Genomic DNA, 22,467 nt, shown 5'->3' on the forward strand with positions numbered 1-22,467 from the left:
AACACTTTCTCTTCCTGCAAAGAAGAGTGTGCTTGGTTTTGTGTCTAAGCCTTGCTGCTAACTATAGTTCTGAACTTGATTGATCTCTTTTCATTAAAATGAAAAAATTGAATGATGATCTCTGGGAACTCTTTCTTTGGTAAGTTTTTATGGCTCCAGAGAAGCAAATTAAGTATTCACGTTGCTCAAATTCGGAATTGGTTTGTTTCATTCTAGGACAACACAAGTTGCAGCTGGATCTCAGTCTGGATTCCAGCTTTAGAATGAGACGACCATTTTGCATACCAGGTTAATGAAATCTTCAGTGCACACTGTAGCCATGGTGTTAGGCAACACCTGACTGTGTTGAATCTGTGTCTTCATCCAGAACTTTTTTTGAATATTCTAAATATGTTTCTAGCTGATGGATTCCTGGGAGGGGTAAATAATAAACCTGGGAAGAGTGTAGCTGCCTGGCTCTGTGGTACCTGCATTAATTATGTGTGTGCGTATTTTACTCAGTTTGACAATCCCCACCTTCGTGATATTCCTTACATGATAATGCGCTGCATGTGTGTTTGTACCCCCCCTGTTAATTGTGATGGCAGTAACCCTTTGCTTTTACTTCTGCTGGGGAACATTCTAAAGCTATGGAGGGCAGGGTGGGGAGACAAGCAGAGACACTCAACTCAGTTTAACCTCTTCTGGAACAAGCAGCTGGTTATCTCTCAAGAATCAGATTTTGGTGTCTTCCTACCCCACGCACCCAGCTCCCTGGTTCCTGGTAACTTCTCTGGTGATATACAAATGCCCTTCTGTGTAGTCTGATCCCTCTACTGTGGCCATCACCTCTGGATTGCCATGCCGGAGCCCATTGCTAGGCAGTGTCCTTTGCTAGATGCCCCTTTACACATCCAGTCTGCTGCCACTGAGTTGCCCACTGCCATCACTTGCTGGCCACAACTTGTTGAAGCCTCATTAGCTGGCCTATTGTGAGGATGTAACAACTGCTCCTGAGCATCTGCATCAACCTCATTAAGCCAGCTTGTTGTACAAACTGCAATGTTGTTGATTTGAGGCTTATCAGGGTCATGACTAAGACAGTCATTACCTAGTCAGTCCACGGCATCTTCAAGGCACTGTGGGTGCAGCTGTAAGTCCCTTCTCTCTACAACCCTCCAGCAATGTTCTTCATCTTACAGAGTTATAAATGTGCCAGGGTTTCCAAATGGGTTTACCATGTCCCTGTCAGTCTCCTCAGTGACCTGTGAAATGCCCATTATAGGAGGTACACGTGAAAGACAGCAACCCCCCATGATCCATGGGCCATAAGCAGGGTGTTGTGCTGACTGGAGAAAAGAGGCTTTATGTTTAGCTCACAGAGTGATGACAAGGGGCTGAGAGCATGACCCACCTGATCCATGTGATAGAGAAAGGGTTATTTCTTAGAAACTGATCTCACACTAGCCTGAGTATCCTTGCAGAAATCACTGGTTTGCTCCTCTCCAGAGTATTTTGAGGAAGGTTGTTTTGGGTTTGTATACCACTTCATAGGCTCTGGTTTTCTTCCCATGAAAGAACAGGCATTTCCATTTTAAACTCCAGCATTCTCTCTAAAATCAGGAACAAGACAAGGATATCTTTTCTCAACAGTTCTATTCAATGGTATACTGAAGAGTCTAGCAAAGCAATTACTCAAGAAAATGAAATAAAAGCCATCCAGACCAGAAAGAAAAAGGAAAGTTATGTTTATTCACAGATGATATGATCCTGTATTTGGAAAACCCTAAGTAATACATATATGCTAAAAACAAAACAAAACTATTAGAACTAATAAATGAATTTTGTAAGGATGTAGGATACAAGACCAATATACAGAAATCAATTATATATCTATAGAGCAGCAATGAGCAATTTGAAAATTATACTAAGAAATCAATTCCATTTACTGTAACATCAAAAAGAATAAAATACTTAGGATGACAAAATACTTAAATTTAATCCAGAGGTTTGAAGATGTATACATTGAAAACTACAAGCATTGCTACAGGAAATGCAAAACTACCTAAATAAATGGAAAAATATCTTTGGATTGGAAGACTTAATATTAAAATAATACTCCCCAAACTAATATACAGATTTAACCCAATTTCTATCAAACTCCCAATAGCCTTTTTTTTTTCCAGAAATGGAAAAGCTGACTCTGAAACTCATAAGGAATTGCAAGAAATCCCGAATAGCCAAAACAATCTTGAAAAAAAAATTAGAGAACTATCAGTTCCCTGTTTCAAAATTTACTATAAAGCTAGAGCAATCAATACAGTGTAGTACTGGTAAAAGGTCAGGCATAGAGATCAGTGAAATAGAACTGAGATTCTGGAAATAAACTCATATACCTATTGTCAGCTGATTTCCAACAAAGATGCAAAGACAATTCAGTGGGGAAAGAATAGTCTCTAACAGACGGTACTTGAACAACTGGATATCCACAGGAAAAGGATGAAGTTGGACCCCTACCTCATACCATACTCAAAATTAACTCAAAATGTATCAAAGACCTAAAAGCAAAAGCTAAAGCTATAACACTCTTAGAAGAAAAGAAAGGGGTAAATCTTCATGACCTTAGATTTGACAATACATTTTAAAATATGACATCCACAGAATGGCAATTATCAACAACTCAAAAAATAACAGCTGCTGGAGAGGGTGTGGTGAAAAGGGAACACTTCTACACTGTTGGTGGGAGTGTAAACTAGTGCAACCTCTGTGGAAAGCAGTGTGGCGATTCCTAAAAGCTCTAAAAATTGACCTTCCATATGACCCTGCAATCCCCCTACTGGGAATATACCCTGAAGAACACAAATCACTCTATAAAAAAGATACCTGCACACGTATGTTTATTGCAGCGTTGTTCACAATAGCAAGAAGCTGGAAACAACCATGCTGCCCATCAAAAGAGGACTGGATTAAAAAAATGTGGTACATATACACGATGGAATACTACGCAGGCATAAAAAAGAACAAAATCATGAATTTTGCAGCAACCTGGATGGAACTAGAGTCTATAATACTGAGTGACCTCACACAGAAACAAAGATCAGAATATCACATGTTCTCACTCATATAATGGACCTTGAACATCCAATGTAATACTATAAGAAAATGACTAACGGTACTAGGAAACTATGTGGGGGAGGGGGATGGGATTAACAGTAGCAAATATCTGTCTGGGGCTGGGAAAACACCTCTTATCAACAGGGTGCCTGAATGAAACGTAATTGTACACCTAACCCTTAACTGTACCCCACAAAACCATAATAAAAAATACTAATTATTAAAAAAAATTAAAAAATAAAATATGACATCCAAAACACAAGCTACAAAAGAAAAAAAATAGGTAAAGTTTCCTTCATCAAAAATAAAATCTGTGTGCGTCAAAGGTATGATCAAGCAAGTGGAAAGACAACCCAGAAAATATTTGTAAATCATATACCCATTAAGGGTCTGGTGCCCAGAATATATAAAGAAGTCTTACAACTCAACAACAAAAAAGATAAACAACCCAAATAAAAAGTGGGTGAAGGACTTAAATAGACTTAAATTTCTCCGAAGAGAATATACAAATGGCCAGCAAGAATATGAAAAGATGCTCAGCATCATTATTCACCAGGGAAATGCAAATCAAAACCACGAGATACCCTTCATATTCACTAGAATTACTACAATAATAATTTTTTTAAAGAAAAGAACATAAAAACGTTAATGAAAAAGTGGAGAAGCCAGGCTTGGTGGCTCAGCCTGTAATCCCGCGCCTTTGGGAGGCTGAGGTGAGTGGATGGCCTGAGTCCGCGGGTTCAAGACCCGCCTGGGCAGCGAGACCTCATCTCTACAATAAATCAAAAAATCAGCCGGGCATGGTGGCACATGCCTGTAATTCCGGCTACTCGGAAGGCTGAGGCGGAAGGATCGCCGGAGCCCAGCAGGCCGAGGCTGCGGTGGCCGGGAGCGGCCACTGCACTCCAGTCTGGGCGACAGAGTGAGACTCCAACTCAAAAAAAAAAAAAAAAAAAAAAAAAAAAAGTGGAGAAATTAGCATCTTATGTACATTGCTGGTAAGAATGTAAAATGGTACAGCTACTATGGAAAATAGTTTAGTAGTGCCTCAAAATTCAAACACAGAATGAGTATAGATCCTGCAATTCCACTACTAGGTATATACCCAGAATAATTGACAACAGATATTCAAATGAAAACTTGTGTACAAAATTTCACAGCAGTGTTATTCATAATCACCTAAAAGTGGTAACAACTCAAATGTCCATCCACTGATGAAAAGATAGGCAAAATGTGCAATGTCAGTACATTGGAATATTATTTGAACTTGAAAGGGAATAAAGTATGTTCTACAAAATGGATCGACCTCGAAAACATTATGTTAGGTAGAGGAAACCAGGTACAAAACACCACATATTGTAAGATTCCATATTCTGAGATGTCCAGGGCAGGCAACTCCATGGGGACAGACAGTAAACTAGTGGTTGCCATATGCTGGAGGTCAGAGAAATGGAGTGTAGCAGCTAGTGGGTATAGGGTTTTATTGGGGGTCATGAAAAATGCTCTCAAATTAGATAGTGGTGATGGGTGCACAATTCTGTGAATATACTAAAAACTACTAAATTGTACACTTTATAGGGTGACGTTCATTATATATGCCTATATCAATAAAGCTGGTACAAAAAAATAAAAAGAAGCAGTTTAGACAGCCTGGTGACTTATCAACTATAGTATAAAATTCGCATACAGTGTTTGTTAAATAAGTAAATAAATCTACATCCCAAATTTCCTGAAGCAGAACAGTCAGACAGTCTCGGTCCATTTAAAGGTCAGCCAAGTTTTTCTTCACAGATAAGCAATCATAAAAAAATATCCAAGGTTCTTCTTTTGGGCTTGAGCATTGCAACAACCGTTCCTGCCATCTGTCTGCGTGTTCTGTCACTCCTAAAATCCTGACACTGTGCACATGGTCAGAGCAACCCCCATGACTGTAAGAAGTTTGTTTTGCAGTTATCACTCCCTTCCTCCTTCCCATGCTGCTGTCAGGAAACTCAGTGTCTTCCCCAGAGCAGTTCTTGTGAGATGCTCTAGGTGACTGTGGGCCTTCAGGAGTAGAACCCAGTGACTCTGTCCTGTCAACTTTCTCCTGGCCTTGGCGTCACATGCTCAAAGAAGTCACGTTTTGTTCAGCACTTGTAAAAAATCTCTGCTCTTTCCCCAAACAGATTACACCAAATTAGTCATTTTAACAGATAATGTCAAGCACGTTCCCCATGTTATTTGGGCCAGTTTTGAAAGTAACTTTCAGCTCTGTCCTGCTTTTTATTCCCAGTGACTTTTCTGAAAGGATAGTACTGGTGTCATGCTGTGCTGTGCTATTTTTTTTTAAGGACCATACTGATAAAGCCTATATTTTTAATAGCCAGAAGCTGCATTGCAGCTTGTAGTGTGTAAAGGATGCCCTTGCCAGAGGAGCAGAAACCCACTCATAGACATGGGAAGACCAGGCCTTGGAACTCAGGCCTCTTCAGATCTGGTCTTCTGGTACCTAAAAATGTCTTGTAACTCAGCACTTCTGAACTTTACCAGCTGGGCAAGAACAAATATTTACAAATGTGTCCTCTAGGTAGACAGGATAGTAGCTGCCTTTTCCATTGGTAACATGTAAATTACATCCAGGTTTAGTGTGAAATGTATCCTTTGCATTCAAATTTCTTTATAATTAATTCACCAAGCATAGAATGAGTCATCTCTTTTTATCAGCCAGATTACTGGGATAACCAGAGCCAACATTCCCTTCTTTACCAAATGAAAGAGTTTCCTATAGAATTTTCTAGATAAAAGGCAAGCCTTTTCCCTGAAAAAGAACAATGAAGTCATCTGACTGTATAGGGTATTAGTTTTCTTAAAGTAAAAAGTTAAGCGAGGAGCTAATGATTTCGCATATTCAGATTCTACTTCTTGGTGACTGTGGTTGGCCGCATGGAGGGACTGAGTGACTTTGGGTGGAATAACCGGATCTGTTTGTTTTTGAGAAGCAGGCGTGGGTCCACTGAGGAGAGGCAGGGAGACAGATGGCCAGCTATTGTGTTACCGCCATCATCTGCTGGGCCCTGAGCAAATATTAAGTGAATAATATATATGTAATTGGTGTGAAAGTACAGTTGCAACATTTCTAATATGGTTTGAAGAATGGCAACTTCTTGAACATTCGTATTTCATAGAATGCTATATTGAAATGTTTTTGTTTACAGGGTTAATCCATTTTAAGCTGCTTTAAAGTGAACATTTTCCCCCATTTTGACACCACTGTGCAATATTTTGAATTGAAATGGCCTGTAATCGCCCTTTTTTTATTTTCCATAACAACACAAGCACTAAATTATAGCTGTGCAATTATGTAAACAATGGAAATGCTTCCAGAATGAATCCTTCCTTTTAAATTTTCATTTTGTGTAATTGTTGGAAGGTTTGGAGCCATAATAAACAAAATTATTTTACACATTTATCGCTCTAAAGGTCAATTATAAGGGAACTAAAGAAACAACACTATGCAAAATGAATAAACCAATTTCTGTTGCCATCACCATATGTTTTTCTTATCACTTATGGTTTTTCCAGTTACTGTGTACATAGCATTCAATTAAAGCGATTCATTTACCAGGCTGAATGTGGTTTGTGTTTATAGAACTGTGCTTTGGAGGAGAGGAAACAACACGCCTCTATTTGAATTACCTGATTTTTTTGCAAGATCAGTGATAAGAGACAGATGTTCTTACCAGTTACTTTCTCATAAACCAAATCTTTTGATAAACTGCAGATTCACAATTATCATCTTATAATCCTGCTATACCCTCAATGTATAACATGGACTTTTAACCAAAACAAGAGAAAAATACTAGTTTGGTGGCCAGTTCACTTTATTACAACATTTTGCCAGAAGAATTGTATTTCTTTTGAACAAAAGCATGTGAAAGAGTTTTTTTCTATGTTTCCTGTTCTGCTTTCAAGAATGAACTTAATTCTATTTTAGATTCATTTGTCATTGAGCTTACTGTTTAGTGTGTTTAAAGTGTGGAAAACTCGTTCTTGATCTAAAACTAATTTGTCTGTGGTTATGTTCTAGAACTCCTTAGGATAATGAAACCTAGACAATCTAAAATGATAATTTTCCTGTTTTTATTTCATTATTTGCCTCATAAATTATATACACTATGGGTAATGTCCATAATGTCTCATTAAGAATGTTATCTGAGCCAGGCTCGGTGGCTCAGTCTGTAATCCCATGCCTTTGGGAGGCTGAGGTGAGTGGATTGCCAGAGCCCGCGGGTTTGAGACCCGCCTGGGCAGTGAGACCTCATCTCTACAATAAATTTAAAAAAAAAAAAATTAACCAGGCATGGTAGCGAGCGCCTGTAATTCCAGCTACTTGGAAGGCTGAGGAGGAAGGATCGCTGGAGCCCAGCAGGTCGAGGCTGCGGTGGCCGGGAGCGGCCACTGCACTCTAGTCTGGGCGACAGAGACGCCAACTCAAAAAAAAAAAAAAAAAGAATGTTATCTGAAGGCACTAATTTCCAGAGCTTTTAAATTACTGGTATAATGTGTCTTCCAAGAGGCTTGTTTGTGTCATGTTTGAAATTTTTTCAAATATTCTTTCTGTAGATCAGCAAAATAATAGTTCACTGAATTATACAAACTAAACCTGTAAAGTAAATTCTACAAAGTAAAACTTTTCAGAGTCCTTCCTTTACTGAAAAATAAATGTGTTACTGTTACTCGATTTACTTATGCCTTGCCTGTTTTCAGCTTGCAAAGGGTTGTGTTCACATCTACTGTCCCATCAGATGTACGTCCTATTTTGTGGAAGAGAAGTGTGAAGCTCTATGTATGATCTGCCCAGTCACACAAGGCTTGGAGCTCAGGCCTTGTGGCCCCAGCTCTAGGGTTTTGTTTTGTTTTTTTTTGCCCCCGCAGAGCTTGGATGCAGAGGCGCTTTTCACATGTGATCTCAGCGGAGGCAGCACTGAGCAGCATCCATTCCCATGGTGGGAAGAGCATCCTCTCCCCTCATCTCAGCCAGTCCTTGATGCATGCAGGAAGAGAAGTTAAGAACTTCTCTTCACCACCCCAGCGGTGCAAGCAGCCCTTCTTAACAAGGGGAGCTGTTCTCAGACCCAGAGTATCTATCAGACAGTAATATTTTTAGCACAGATTTAGTAGCACTAGTTTTCATCATTGTGTTGACTTGAGGGTCATTTTCTATTTATGACTAAGGATATCAGTTTTCCAGAACAATCATATTTAAGTTCAAAAAAGGTAAGTTGCTTTGAAAAGCCTATTAGGTGAACAATGTTCACTTTAGATATAGGGATGGCAAAGGCATGAGGGTTGGGCTTGAGTGATGGAGCCTGGGAGGCGCCATCCTGTCCCATGTGTGTATACAGCCAGAGGCAGTGAGGAAGCCTCAGAATCCCTCAGTTCTTGTTTTATTTTTCCAAAGATTCCAGTGATGGCTGTGATCTAATGTACTGAAGGGAAGCTGCAGTAAGGATTCTCGGATGAGTTGGAAATGGGTGGAGCACTTTGCGGACGTCCCTCTTTTGGGAGTTACACAGCTGTTCTCTTTTGAGCACCACATGGTTCTTCCTAATTTTGAGATGTTATCACAAAGATGGAATCTTTGGGTTGTTCCATCTCAGTGTGGTGGAGCAAAATAAGCAGGCATATGGCCCTCATTTGGCTGGCGGGTCATACAGTCCCCTCTTAAACCCCCACATTAACCCTACCCCAGTGCTGTCCCTGGCGATTTGGGCACAGGTCCTGCATCTCCTTTGGGGCACTGTCTTCCGTGGGTGGCGGGGCAGGGTAGGCTAGCCATCTGTTCTTTGGCCCGCTCTTTCCAGTCCTCTTGCCCATAGAGACAGGTTCCGTTGGAGTGACTGGCTGGGGGCCAGGGGCTGGGGGAGCCGTGTGACTTTATCTTAGCCACATGCATAGCTGCTGTCTTTAGCATCAATAGCAACTTAGTCATTTTTCCTGAATGCCCCATTTTACAGATCATTGCCTTTACACATATGAGCCTTATGAAGCATTCGTTTACGAATTCTGGCTTTAGCTTGTTAAAGGATTTAGTTCATAATTCCCATAAACTTATCCCAGAGAAACATTTTTCAATTATAACTTTAAATTCCAGTGGTGAAAATGGCTTATATGATTTAAATATGTGCTAAAGACATTTAAAACCCACAGGCCTCAAGGTTTAGAGCCTCATCTCAACAGATGGAATTAACACAAACATAACCAAGTTGACATCATGGCTGTTTGCATTATTAATCTTCACATGTATGGCATTCTGCTACCTTGCTAGCCAGGTTTGCACGAATCTTTTCATTGCAACATATGTCAACAGAAATGTGCTTCCATCTGCTGCTGGGTAGCTTGATGCCTGATATTCCGAGACAAGACCCAGCACAATGCGTACCTCTGTGAGTAATTACAGGTGTGTGGTGAGAAGCCCAGGGCATTAATCAGAGGCTTAATTATGAAAAAGGTGGATCTTTTGTTCCACTCCTAGAGTCAGAGTTTACCACACACTTTCTGAACCACAGCATCCATCTGCTCGGCCCCTCAGAATGTTTGCCTTGGCTGATATGGACCCCAAAGTGTATCAAAGGATGTGATTAAAGCTGGCTTAACCATTAACCTCAAGGAAGCGTGCTTTGGGTTTTTCTTTCCTTTCTTCCTTCCTTTGACTTATCTATCTGTTATTTCTGATATAGGGAAGAGTCTGCTGAAATGTGAAAACTTTAAATTAGTACTTGCTGAACTATTTACCCTATTTGAGTTCTAACAGACTAATCATTAGACGGTAATTTTAAGGATATAAATAGTGAAACTATTTGTAGAAACTAAATGAGTCCCACAGAAGGAAAAGAATAAGTCTTAGGAAAAAATGTTATGTGAACACATGTAAATCCCCCTTTAGAAAGTAAGTTGTTAAATGAGGTTATTTGTATTATGAAGGGCTTGAGTTAACATGTTAGAATTTAACCTGTTGCTACTACTTTGCTCTAATTTAATCAAATTAAATCAGGATTATTTTAAGAATTTTTTTCACATAGCCACACAGAAATCTAAGAGACCAAATTTTAAAAAAAAATTTTGCTTCTTACTCATATGTTGAGACTGAGTATGGGCTGTATAACTACAAGTCATATGACTATCACATAGTCACTTGCCACACAGTGATATTTCATTTCAATCCATGATCGAGTCATATACGACAGTGGTCCTATAAAATTATAGTACCATACTTTTACTGTGCCTTTTCTGTGTCTAGATATGCTTACACAAATACTTACCATTGTGTTACAGTGGCCGACAGTACAGTCACATGTTGTATAGTTTGTATAGTCACATGCTATCCAGGTTTGTACAGCACACGTTGTCCAGGTTTGTAGCCTAGGAGCAAAAGGCTGTACCATACAGCCTAGGAATGCAGTAGGCTATACCATCTAAGTATGTATAGGTACACACTAGGATGTTCACACAATGATAAAATCACCCAACGACATTTTTTAACATGTCCTCGTCATTAAGTGACATGTGGCTATACTGCAGTGTTTGATTAATGTGTATGGCTCCAAACTACATACAAGAAGCTTGTGACTTTCTTACTAATCACCCCTGCACAGACACACACTTGCACAGATGGCTTCCGAGATGTGGTCTGGCTATGGATGGCATGAATGCTGTTCAGGGGTAGATCCTGATCTGCTGCAGGCAGAAATGGGGTAACTGACTCAGAACAGAGCTAGGGCATGAGGAGCCAGCCAGCTACCGATGAGAGGCTGTTACAGACACGGGCACCATGTGCCAAGGGGCAGGTGATGCTCTTCATGCTGAGTGCTATGCAGAAGGCCACCACTGCTGCTCTTTGTGTGACACCTTGAGCTCACACACTCAGAGCTTTGCCAACCCCAACCTGGGCATATCATCAGTTACATGACAGTAGCACTCTGTTTGTTCTCATTTCTTAGCACATAAAGTTACCAGAAGAGTGAAGATTTCCATCTCTTGGACTAGTGTAAGATTTTAAAATATAACAGTGTGCATTAACTTTGAAAATGGAAATCAAAGGACAGAACATGTCTTTTGTTTTAGTGTAAATGTTTCAGGATTTTATTCACATATTTTCCTCATCACTCCTGTAGCTTGTCCAAGGAGCTCACCTCTAGGTGGAGGAGAGAAGAAATGTCCTAGTGCCACGATTTCGATTTTGGATACATCTTCTTACAGTTTGATGTGTCTGCTCTCTTACCTATAAAATGGGTACAATAATTCTTGGAGTAATTCAGCTCTCAATACCCCTTTCACTGAAAAATTTCTGTGATCTGTGTTCTCTTAAATTATTATGCAACAGTCATATGTATTGACTACTTTGAAATGTTCTGGAAAATCACAACTGTGTTTTTTTTAATCTTTCCTTTTAGGATATCTTAAATACCATTATAAGGCACTGTCCACCTCGCTTTTTCTCCCTGGGTTTTCCTGGCTTCTCAATGCTGGTGGGGGACTTCATCACAGCCGCTGCCAGGGTCCTCAGTACAGACATGTTGACGGTGAGTGTGACAATGCTCAGCATCCCAATCCCAGGAGGCTTCACAATCGCTAACAAGGTTCAGATTTCTACACTCTTAACAGGTGTTGACTCATTAGTGCAATGTGAAACAGGACTCTCAGGGTAGATACCCTGGCAGCTGATGTGTGAAATTGTAGAATAAGATGACACACTGGTATTGGAAAGGCGTTTCATCAAAAGGCCAAAGTGTGAGAAATCATATCCTCACTAATATTTCAGCACATTTACACAGTCAGAAGCATGAATTGTCTCTTAGATTCTTATTAGCATTCTAGTAAATTGTGGTACAGACATGAGTGTCTGAAATAGAGAATTTTAAGTGTCGATTAGCAGTAAGATTTGGTTTTTGTTCCTACGTTTTGGTTATTAAAAGTCTCATAGAAAATATTTTCTTAAAATGTTAGAATACTAAAATTTTAACCAGAAATGAATATATATTTTCTTAATAATGTGCCAGAAAAGCTGACAGAATTGTTGTAGTAAAAAAGTCAAATGGGCTAAGTGAACATTAAGGATGACAAAAAGAACTTGTTTTCACACTCTACTTTTATCTCTTCTATTAAAGCAATATTTTGATATCTTTGAGACAGTGCTCTTACACATTTAAATGTAAAGGGCCTTTTCCATTTGTGCTCTGTACAACTGTTTCCTATTCAGAGTCAGTTTTGCCCTTCAAAAGGTATAAATAAAATTAGCTTTACTATTTACTATGGACTGGCATTCAAGTCAGTACAACTCTCCAACAACCTACATTTTGTTTGATACATGGTTTCTTTCTTCTTTTTTTTTTTTTTTTCTAACTACTTATTTCTTCTGTACAGGATAAATTCAAACTCTTAAGTCCTAGGTTTTAAATTGTTTTCTAAATACTTTATATAGCTGGTATTTCATGCTGGTATTTTCACACACTAACTTTTTCTTAAGGATAATCAGAAAGCAAAGAGAAAGGGAAAGAAACAGGAGTAAAAGGGAAGAGTGAGGAAAGAAAAGAAAGATAAAGAAAAAGAAAGACGGGGCCGGTGGTATGTGCCTATAGCCCTAGCAACTCCCGAGGCCAAGGTGGGAGGAGCGCTTGTCCCCAGGGATTGAGTCCAGCCTGAGTGATGTAACAACAACCAGTGTCAAAAAGAAAGAAAGAAAGAAAGAAAGAAAGAAAGAAAGAAAGAAAGAAAGAAAGAAAGAAAGAAAGAAAGAAGAATGTTTAATTTGCTTCACTTTTTTTGGTAAGGAATATGCAACTTTTCATACTTCATTATTTCTGAAAAAGATTTTAAAATAATCTCAAACTTTAAATTTGAAAGACCATTTCAAATGTATTTTAACCATTCAAATCAACATTGAAAAAAATTACAAGATATGAGAAGGAAAATCAAGTTCTTTATTGAACTTTTTCTTACTTGCTAGGAGAATTTCCTGTAAGAATGCGGAAGCCTTTCTAGAAATAATATTACACATAGTGGCCATTTTCTGAGAGAATTTATCTTGTAGTAGCTGAGTAATAAAAGTAGTCTTCAGACATGCTGTTGGCCCTCATCCTCGGTTTCACTTTCTGAGAGTTCAATTACCCAGAGTCAATGGTGGCCTAAAAATATCAAATGAAAAATTCCAGAAATAGACACTTCAGTTTTAAATTTCGTGCAGTTCTGAGTAGCCCGATGAAAGCTTGAGCCATCCCAGCCCATCCTGCCCCGACATGAATCATCCCTTTAGGTCCAGTAGATCCAAGCTGTATACGCTGCCTACCCACTGGTTACTTAATAGCCATATCTGTTATCAGGTCGGCAGTTATGATAGCTCAGTGCCTGTGCTCAAATAATCCTTATTTTACTTAATAATGACCCTAAAGCACAAGAGTAGTGAGGTTGACATATAATCGTTTGACTTTATAATCTCAAAGAAACTTTAAATTTGAAAGACAATTTCAAATGTATTTTAACCATTCAAATCAACATTGAAAAAAGTTACAAGATATAGGAAGGAAAATCATAGTTCTTTATTGAACTTTTTATTACTTGCTAGGAGAGTTTCCTGTAAGAATGCGGTAGCCTTTCTAGAGATAATATTACACATAGTGGCCATTCTCTGAGAGAATTTACTTTAGAGTAGCTCTCATCAAAAAGACAAAAGGTACCAAGTGTTGGGGAGGATATGGAGGACGGAGAACTCTTGCACACTGTTGGTGGAGATGTAAATTGATACAACCATTAAGGAAAACAGTATGCTGGTTTCCCAAAAAAATTAAAAATAGAATAACCAGAAATCCCATTTCTGGGTGTATTCCAAAGGAATTGAAATCAATGTGTCGAAGAGATATCTGCATTCCATGTGCAGGACAGCTTTAGTCATAATAGCCAAAATACGGAAACAGGTGTCTATCAACAGACGACTGGATAAAGAAAATGTGGTATATAAACACAATGGATGTATTATTCAGTCTTAAAAAAGGAAGGAGATTTCTGTCATTTCTGACCACGTGGATGAATCTGGAGACCACCATGCTAAGTGAAATAAGCTAGTTCCAAAAAGACAAATACTGCCTGATGTCATTTATGTGGAACTCAAAAGTGTCCAACTCCTAGAAGTAGAGAGTAGAATGTAGTTACCAGGCTGGGGTGTAGTCAAAATTGGGTGGTACTGGTCAAAGTATATAAACTTTCATTTATGCAGGATGATTAAGTTCTGAAGATCTGTATAGCATGGTGACTACAGTTAATAATACTGTACTGAAAGCTTGAAATTTGCCAAGGGAGTAGATCATAAATGTCCCATCACTCATAAAATAAACTACATGAAGTGATTGCTTTGTTAATTAACCTGTCTAATTAACATTATCATTTCACAATGCATCTGTATAGCAAAATATGTTGTACATCTTAAATATATATGATTTTTATTTGTCAATTATACTTTAGTGAAGCTGGAGAGAAAAAAAGAATCATCAAAAATTAAATAAATTAGCCATCCAAAATTTCTTTTAAAAAGAGAGCAAATATGAGAATGTTAATGAGACTATTACATAAAAGGACTGTAACTCTGAATTATAGTATTGTCTTATTTAAGTTTAGTATTGTAGGGAACTGGGTAGAGGTGTTTGGATGGAGCGCACCTGCTCAGTCAAAATTTTCAGTTAACACAAGCTAATTACAAGTGTGAAGAACCCCTGCTGTATGGGTTGGTCCCATTGAGGCAATGAGAGGGAGAGAGGAAGGAAGGAAGGAAGGAAAGGAGGGAGGGAGAGGGAGGGAGGGGGAGAGGGAGAGAAATGTACAAACAGGTCACCAGATTATGGGGTAGAAGCTTGTGGCAACAGCATTATTTGTAACAGCCCAAAACTAGAGCCAATCCAAATGTCCATCAACAATAGAACAGATAAATTGTGTTGTGTGCATAGGATGGACTATTATGTACAATAAAAACACAACAACAATTGCATAACATAATGAGCAAAAGAAGTCAGACACAAAAGGTTGAATACTCTCATTTCATTTATTCAATTGAAAAAAACAGACAAAACCCATCTGCGGTGTCACAAGGCAGAATGGGGTTTCTTTGTGGAGGGGAGGCTATCATGGAGGGACACAAAGAAGACTTCTATGGGCTGGTAATGATATTCTTCCTGTTGTCTGTCCCTTCTTCCTTAGGGCTCTGACCTCTGTCATCATTTCTTCTCTCTCTGTACACACAGAGACAGCATGTATTCAGTTCTACTGAACACAAAAAGCTTCCAGATTGTTCTCCCAGACTTTTCTCTTCTAACCTCAAGACAAGCATTTCAGAAAGACTTCTTCAGAACACTAATTCCCCAAGATACTCTAGGGGAAAGGCAAGGAGGAAGGTTAGGTTCATGGTCAGATAATTTTGGGACATACACTTCCTCACTTGGAAATTCAAGTGTACATTAACATGTTAAAGCTCCTGTTTAACTGTGCTTAGCCAAATGTTTCTGCAATTTCTTTTTCCCGGAGTCTTCATTTTTGTTTTGTTTGTTTTTTTGTTTAACATTCCCTATGGCCCTAGTGGAACACACTTTGAGGACCACTGCCTCTAACTCCTTCAGCCTCCTGTCTAAGGGACACCTGCCTTTGGGTGTCACCTAGATGCATCACCTCCATCCCCCAAGCAGAGCACAACTTCTCTTAGAGCCTTTTCTTTCTTCTGCCTACTCTCTGGGATTTCATCACAGTGCCTTGTCACCTTAGCCCTGAGCAGGAAAATGACTTCCCATGCTTCTTCAGGTCCCACATCTAATTGGACATCAAGCCCTCAGGGTCATTGTCCATACCCTTCTCTCTGCTGCCACCTCTCCCCACCACCCCTGCCTCACTGTAGGCCTTGGTCTCAGTCTCACCAGGCTTGCTCCAGGGGTCTCCAGGACTCCTGAGGCAGGTCTCACCCTCATTTCTGAAGTCGTCCTTTACACCCATCAACGGATGAGCTTCTGGAAGACAGTGAGCCTGTCATTTCCACCAGTTGCCACTGGGTATCATTTCTCCATTCACTTTAACAAGAGTTCGAATCCCTCAGGGCCTCTCACTTGGTTCCTTTTACATCCACCCCCTCTTCTCTGCACAGGCTACCACCATAGGAAGTCACTGCCCACCCTTCGCCTTCACTTGGGCAGTTCTCTGTACCTGGAATTTCCTTCCTCTTCTTAACTCCACAACTCTGTGCTGTCAGTCCTGGGTTCATTTCCAGTATTAAGTTACCTATCCTTGGGCAATATACGTAAACACATGGGCCACATTTTCCTTGTCTGTGAATTTGGGTGCACTATAAACTCAGTGTGTAGGGAAAAAATTATCTGTACTTATTACTTTCTTTGAATAATGCTATAGCAACTGTTTAAGATCTTATGTTTTGCAACCAATTGTTACAGTCTGGCATTTCATCTAAAATTTCATTGTGCAAACCAGGCTTATACATCACAGAGTAGTTCAGTGCTGTTCAGGGACGAGCCAACCTCAGCAAAGTCTAAACCAGGACTGTCTCATGGCTGCAGGGCAGCAGTCAGTGAGGAATAACAGACTAGATCTCTTTAGGAAACATTTACTGTGAACCTGCTGTATATCAGGACCTGGCCTGGATGAATGTGATAGGGTCCCTACCCTCATGGAATCAGGTATGTAAACTAAGTGTTAATATTTGCAAATAAGTTTCTAGTGGCCACAGTAGAGTCCTATCCAGGACTCAGAGAGCCACCAGTATAGGAATAGTGACATCTTCATGGTGAGAGGTGGGGGGTGGGGGAGGTGCATACCAGAAAAATCATCATGGGAGACATGATGCTGAAGCAGAGACCAGAGAGATGATCAGTGTCCACCCAGTAAGTGGGCACACCACGCCGTTCTTAATTTCAAGGCAGTATTTGTGGAGCATCTACTGGGGATAAGGAAGTGATGACAACTGTCATAGTCTGCTCACGTGGGGGATGTGAGCACAGACAGGTGTGTACTGTGTCAGAAAGTGATAGATGCAAAGAGGAAACATGAAGTGGGACCATTGGAGAACACAGAGTTGAAATCACAGAGTATCTTGATTTTGCATTAGCATATCAAAAGTTGACATTTTTCAGTGACTTTTAAATCTTGAAATGAAAAAACGAAAAGGAGATAGATGAGGCAAGAGTGGTAAAATCTTGAATATGGGTGTTGGGTATATGGGTGCAATATCCTTCTTACTTTTATGTTTAAAGAGTTTCCTAACTTAAAAAAGAGAAGTAAAAGCAGTAGGTAGAACAGAGAGTGATGGAGGTGGGTGCTGCTCACAGAATTACAGAAGAACTCTCTGGTCAGGTGAGGCTTGTGGTAGGGAGATGCCCTCCTGGCCCTGAGTAGAGATGGCAGAAAGACAGTTGGCTCTCCAGATCTGGAGTTCAGGAGGGAAGTCTGGGTTGGGGAGACGTGTTGGGGTGGTCAGTATACAGGAGTCATTTAAACCCACCAACTGGAGATCCCTCGGTAGTGAATATTGATCTAAGAGGGCTGAGGACAGAGACGGTGCTCAACCCAGAGTTTAGGTTCTGGGGAAATAGAAAGTTCCAGCAAGAGAGACTATTATGTTTCCTTGGGAACCAGGAAAGGTATCCCGGAGATTGCTTGACTCAAGTGCTCCCTCATTTGAGGGAACTGTCCACTGCATCCAGTGCTACTGAGAGGTCGGATGAGATGAGGGCTGGGAGATGACCACGGGGTTTGTACTATGAAGGTTATGTGACCAAAACCTGTGCACTCACTGCCTCACTGGCAGAGCTTAATGTTTTGCTGTAGTGGTTTCAAGTCTTTGTGTTTTAAACATGAAATAAAACATTAAAGACATAGTGGCTGCATCCCTGTTATCATTGCCCCCTTCTGAGCATCATCCTCTTGCTTAGGCTGTCCTCAGTGACTGCCTGGTGGCATCTACTCACACCATGCTCCTGCTGGGCCCAGGAGTCATATAGCCTCGCTCCCTGGGCAGAATGTGATGGAAACTGTACCATGTGGCCTGTAGGTCTCTTCCCGGGCAGACCTAGTGCCTCTCAGACTCCTCCAGTTGTAGTTGTCCTGGGCCACACACTCAAGTGTTCCCTGCCTAGGGGACTCCTTGCAGGTCCATGGAGGTCCTGAGTCCTGCCTTTGCCATCCCTGCTACCTGCAGCATGCCTCTTGCCAGTTCAGCTCACCCCTACTCACCACCATCCTGCCTGCCCCTCTTCTTCTCAGGGCCTCCACATCAGCTTGGTTAGGTGTTTGCTAACCATCCTGAGCAGAACTAAGCCAGGCCTTGCCCCATGGAGTGTCTGTCTCTGTTTCCTGTTGTTTTTTATTCACCTGTGTGCTCAGGAGAACCACACCAGGTAGGAAGTACAGGGCTGACTCCCTAGCATCCCCAGTACACTGCTTTCTTGGCACTGGCTTCACTGAGTTGTGTGTAACTTGCTTGCCTGTCCTCCTCATCCTCCTACCAAACTCCCACCTCTCCGAGGGAGGAACGCTGTCTTTCATTTATACCCCAAGTGCTTAACCACATAGGCCCAGGGTGGACCTGGAGTTAGGTGGCCTCAGTCCAAATCCAGGGTCCATTACATATGAGCTAGATGACTCTAAGGGCCACTTAGCTTCTCTGAGCCTTGGTTTTTTTCTCTAGGAAATGGAAATGATAACAGTCTCCACTTTAGTATGTTTCTGGGAGGATTCTATGAGGGAATTCTTGTGCAGCACTTAGAGCAGTACCTGGCACCACAGGAGAATGCTTCACGTGTGAGCTGTCATTATTCTGAGTGTCACATGATAGTAGACAGACAGGTGGATAGATGGACAGATAGCTGAGTGGATGGATGACAGTCCTGTAGAGTCCTAGTACCTGCTTCATTCTTAGCTAATCATAGCTTCTAGTGTCAACTGAATTGAACTCTAGGGAAATGCCTTCTCTAATAGTTACCTAATTCCAATAATTCAGACAACTAAGTGAAGAGTATCTCATTAGATATAGTGATATATATAGTATCTTACTATATGTTATTTTGTATATAGTATGTTCTTGGTGACACAAGAAATTTGGAAAATGGATGTTTTCTCTTTCTCTCTACCTTCCAATAATTACCTCCAACCCCATTTCCTTATGAATTTTCTTTAAACGTTTTTAACAGCAAAAATAATATTGAGTTGATATCATTAACCCTGCTTTGTTAAGAACATTAACACTAAAGCAAGACAAAGTCATCATGACGGACTTATCTGTCTCTCTAACTCTGGATGAATCTGCAGACCTGTTTTCACGACACTTGTGATATTTTCCATGCCTTGGAAATTTGCTTTTTCGTGTAAGCACATCTCTCTTACTTAAATATTCACCTGAGCAAAAATAACTCGGCATAGTTTGATATTTCATATCTAGGATAAAATAATTTTAAAGATTCCCTCTCAAAAACATGAAGAATAAAACATGTTGCTTATCTAAAGTTTCTAACTTGCAAAAGAAAAATGTGTGCATTTCCCTTCTCATGTGCAGGCCCCGCGCTCAGAAGCCCTCACCCTCCTTGGCTCTCTTGTCTGCTTTCCAAATACCTACCAGGAACTCCCTGTCCTCCGCTCAGTGCCGGGGCTGAATGAGGTCATTATGGGAGCCGAAGATGTCAAGGTACACAGTGCGTTTGACTGACTCTCAAGTTTAGCGTTTTATAATTCTAGGTATATGGCTATCTCTTCCATTATGATACATTTATCTACTTAGCCCTGAAATTTTGCTCTTTTAAATGTTTCAAGAGTTGTTTTTAAAAGGCTATTTTAGGGGCTACATTTGTAAATGTATTAGATTCAGAACATGTTGCAGTCAGAGGTTATAACTATATTCCTTGAGTGTTTTTTATTAAGCCTGTTTATCGTGCCTAGGGATCATAATTATGTAATGAATCATTCTTTGTAATAATTTTATTAGCTTAATTATGCTGCATTAGTGCATCAAATTAATTTATGACAAATAATTGAAATAAGCCAAATAGTCAATCCCATTGTTGGCCTGATTAAAAACTACCAATAATTTGAAATTCTAAGCTATTCCTTGGAGAATAAAAATAAGCATTTGTTCTTAGCTGACTTTGAGACAAACAAAACTGGTTTTAAAATTTCAGAGTAAATCAAGCTATAATACATGGTTACAATATAGACCTCAATGTGCAGTATCTAATCCAATTAAAGTAAAAGGAAACCGAGACTTTTCCTACCTGGAAGTCTCATTTGTGTAACGAGGTTTTCACTGAATAGGAGAAGTACTTGACTCTTACAGGTATAATTGCCCAGGAAGGCCCTGAGGAGACCTCTGTCCATGGCTCCTCCAAGCCTGTGTGCCTCCTCCCCCAGGTCCTCCCTCGTAGGAGAGCTCCCTGAGTTCGCAGGTCCTCAGTAGTTCCTGGCTGCCTGGAACATGGTCGGAACATGTGGGAAACCAACTGTGACACCAAGTTTTTATTTTACTTAATTTTGTGTTTTTAGCATTACCTCATAAATATTTTACTGAAGAATGCCACAGAGGAACCAAATGAATGTGCAAGGTAAATGTTGAATAAGAGGTAAACTATTTTAGAATGTTAAGATACACATTTATGTATAAACAGTTAATGTTTAAAAAAGCACTATTCTTTCACATTACTCTTACACACACTCAAATTATAGGAAGAATTATGTCAGGAAGGTCTTTGCTTGATTATTTAAAAAGGCATCATTATTAAGTGAGAATAGTAAGGTGCAGAAGATTATATATAGTATGCCATATTTTGTGTAAGAAAAAGCAAAATTATAAATATATACATGCATCCACTGATATTTTCAATGAGAAAGAAAAGGGAAGTATAAATAAAAAACATAGAAATGGTGCGTGTGTAGGGTAGTGGTTCTCAACCACTGATAATGTTGTACCCTGGAGACATTTGGCAGGGTCTGGAAACATGGCTGCCAGGCATGTGGCGTTGCTAGCAGTCTGTGATCAAGATATGAGGTTTCTTGGTCCACCTACATGATGAAAAGCTTCTACCTCTGCTCCTGAGGTGAAGCCCAAAGTTGGGAACACTGATGGAGGGGAACACTGGCCTCTGGTACTCAACTCCCTACCCCTTCAGGTCACCAGAATCCCAGCTCATGCTCTTGCTGCCTCCAAGGAAGAGGCTTGTGCCCTGCATAGGTTCGTTCCAAGATGGCAGCCCATCATCTGTCACTGTCTTGCTAACTCTTCAATGATTTTAAGAGCTTTTATTTTCTTTAGTATTTTGTCACATTCTTTCAGTTATCTTCAGTGAATGGTTTAGTCTAAATTTCCTAGTCTATTGTTACCAAAAACTCTGGATTCATTATTAATGTGCAGATACTGAATTAACCCTGCATTTTGGGCTAACCCTAACTTGGTTGGTTTATATGGTGCTGGAACTGGTTTGGCTGATATTTTGTTCAGGGAAGTTACATTAATATTCATCACCTGTAATTTTCCTTCCCATCCTGCCCTTATCAGGTCTGGTGATAAGGTTATATTGTCTCACAAAACTAGTTAAATACTGTTACATTCTCTTTGTTCAGAGTTTCTGCAAATGAGTTAATATTCTTGTGTATTTATTAGACCTTGATGGCAAAGCTGTCTATCTAGGTCTAGTATTTTCTTTGTAAGAAAGTTAACCACTGACTCATTCTCTTCAATGGTTAAAGTAATATTGAGGTTTTTCTCCCCCCGCCCCTTTTTTGGGGCAGTTTTGATAAACCAAAGTTTTCTAGGAATTTGACCATTTCACCTAAATATTAAAATATACTGTTTCCATGATCCCTCTTACCTTTTATCCCTTTTACTTTTGAAGTTATCCTACTTTTTAATCTCTGATACTGTTTGTGTATTCTCTGAAATTTTTTCTTTTTTTCTCTTTTTTAAGAGATGGGGAGCCAGGCTCAGTGGCTCAGCCTATAATTCCACGCTTTGGGAGGCTGAGGTGTGTGGATTGCCTGAGCCCGTGGGTTCGAGACCTGTCTGGGCAACTTGGCGAGACCTCATCTCTACAATAAATCAAAAATTAGCCGGGCATGGTAGTGCGTGCCTGTAGTTCCAGCTACTTGGAAGGCTAAGACGGAAGGATTGCCGGAGCCCAGCAGGTCGAGGCTACAGTGGCTGGGAGCAGTCACTGCACTCCAGTCTGGGTGACAGAGTGAGATTCCAACTCAAAAAAAAAAAAAAAAAGAGAGAGATATGGTCTCACTCTGTCTCCCAGACTGGAGTGCAGTGGCACAATCATAGTACATTGCAGCCTCATAGTCCTGGGCTCAAGCCAATCTACCTGCCAC

The 22,467-nt window shown here is 40.1% G+C and overlaps 1 protein-coding gene across 1 annotated transcript in view; it reads left to right on the top strand.

Annotated features, from left to right (window-relative positions):
- LOC103272984 (ral GTPase-activating protein subunit alpha-2-like) overlaps nt 1–20,706 on the top strand; it is a gene marked incomplete at its 5' end in the record, with an annotated part of 72,562 nt that extends 51,856 nt beyond the window's left edge. Inside the window, 3 exons of the mRNA XM_008070454.2 lie at nt 11,526–11,654; nt 19,664–19,792; nt 20,644–20,706. Of these exons, the coding sequence (XP_008068645.2) occupies nt 11,526–11,654; nt 19,664–19,792; nt 20,644–20,706 (321 nt within the window). The remainder of the gene's footprint in view (nt 1–11,525; nt 11,655–19,663; nt 19,793–20,643) is intronic.
- Nucleotides 20,707–22,467: the final 1,761 nt, after the last annotated feature.

This window comes from Carlito syrichta, unplaced genomic scaffold (genome assembly GCF_000164805.1).
Source record: "Carlito syrichta isolate Samal-C Ts95f unplaced genomic scaffold, Tarsius_syrichta-2.0.1 Scaffold313430, whole genome shotgun sequence".
Lineage (NCBI taxonomy): Eukaryota > Metazoa > Chordata > Mammalia > Primates > Tarsiidae > Carlito > Carlito syrichta.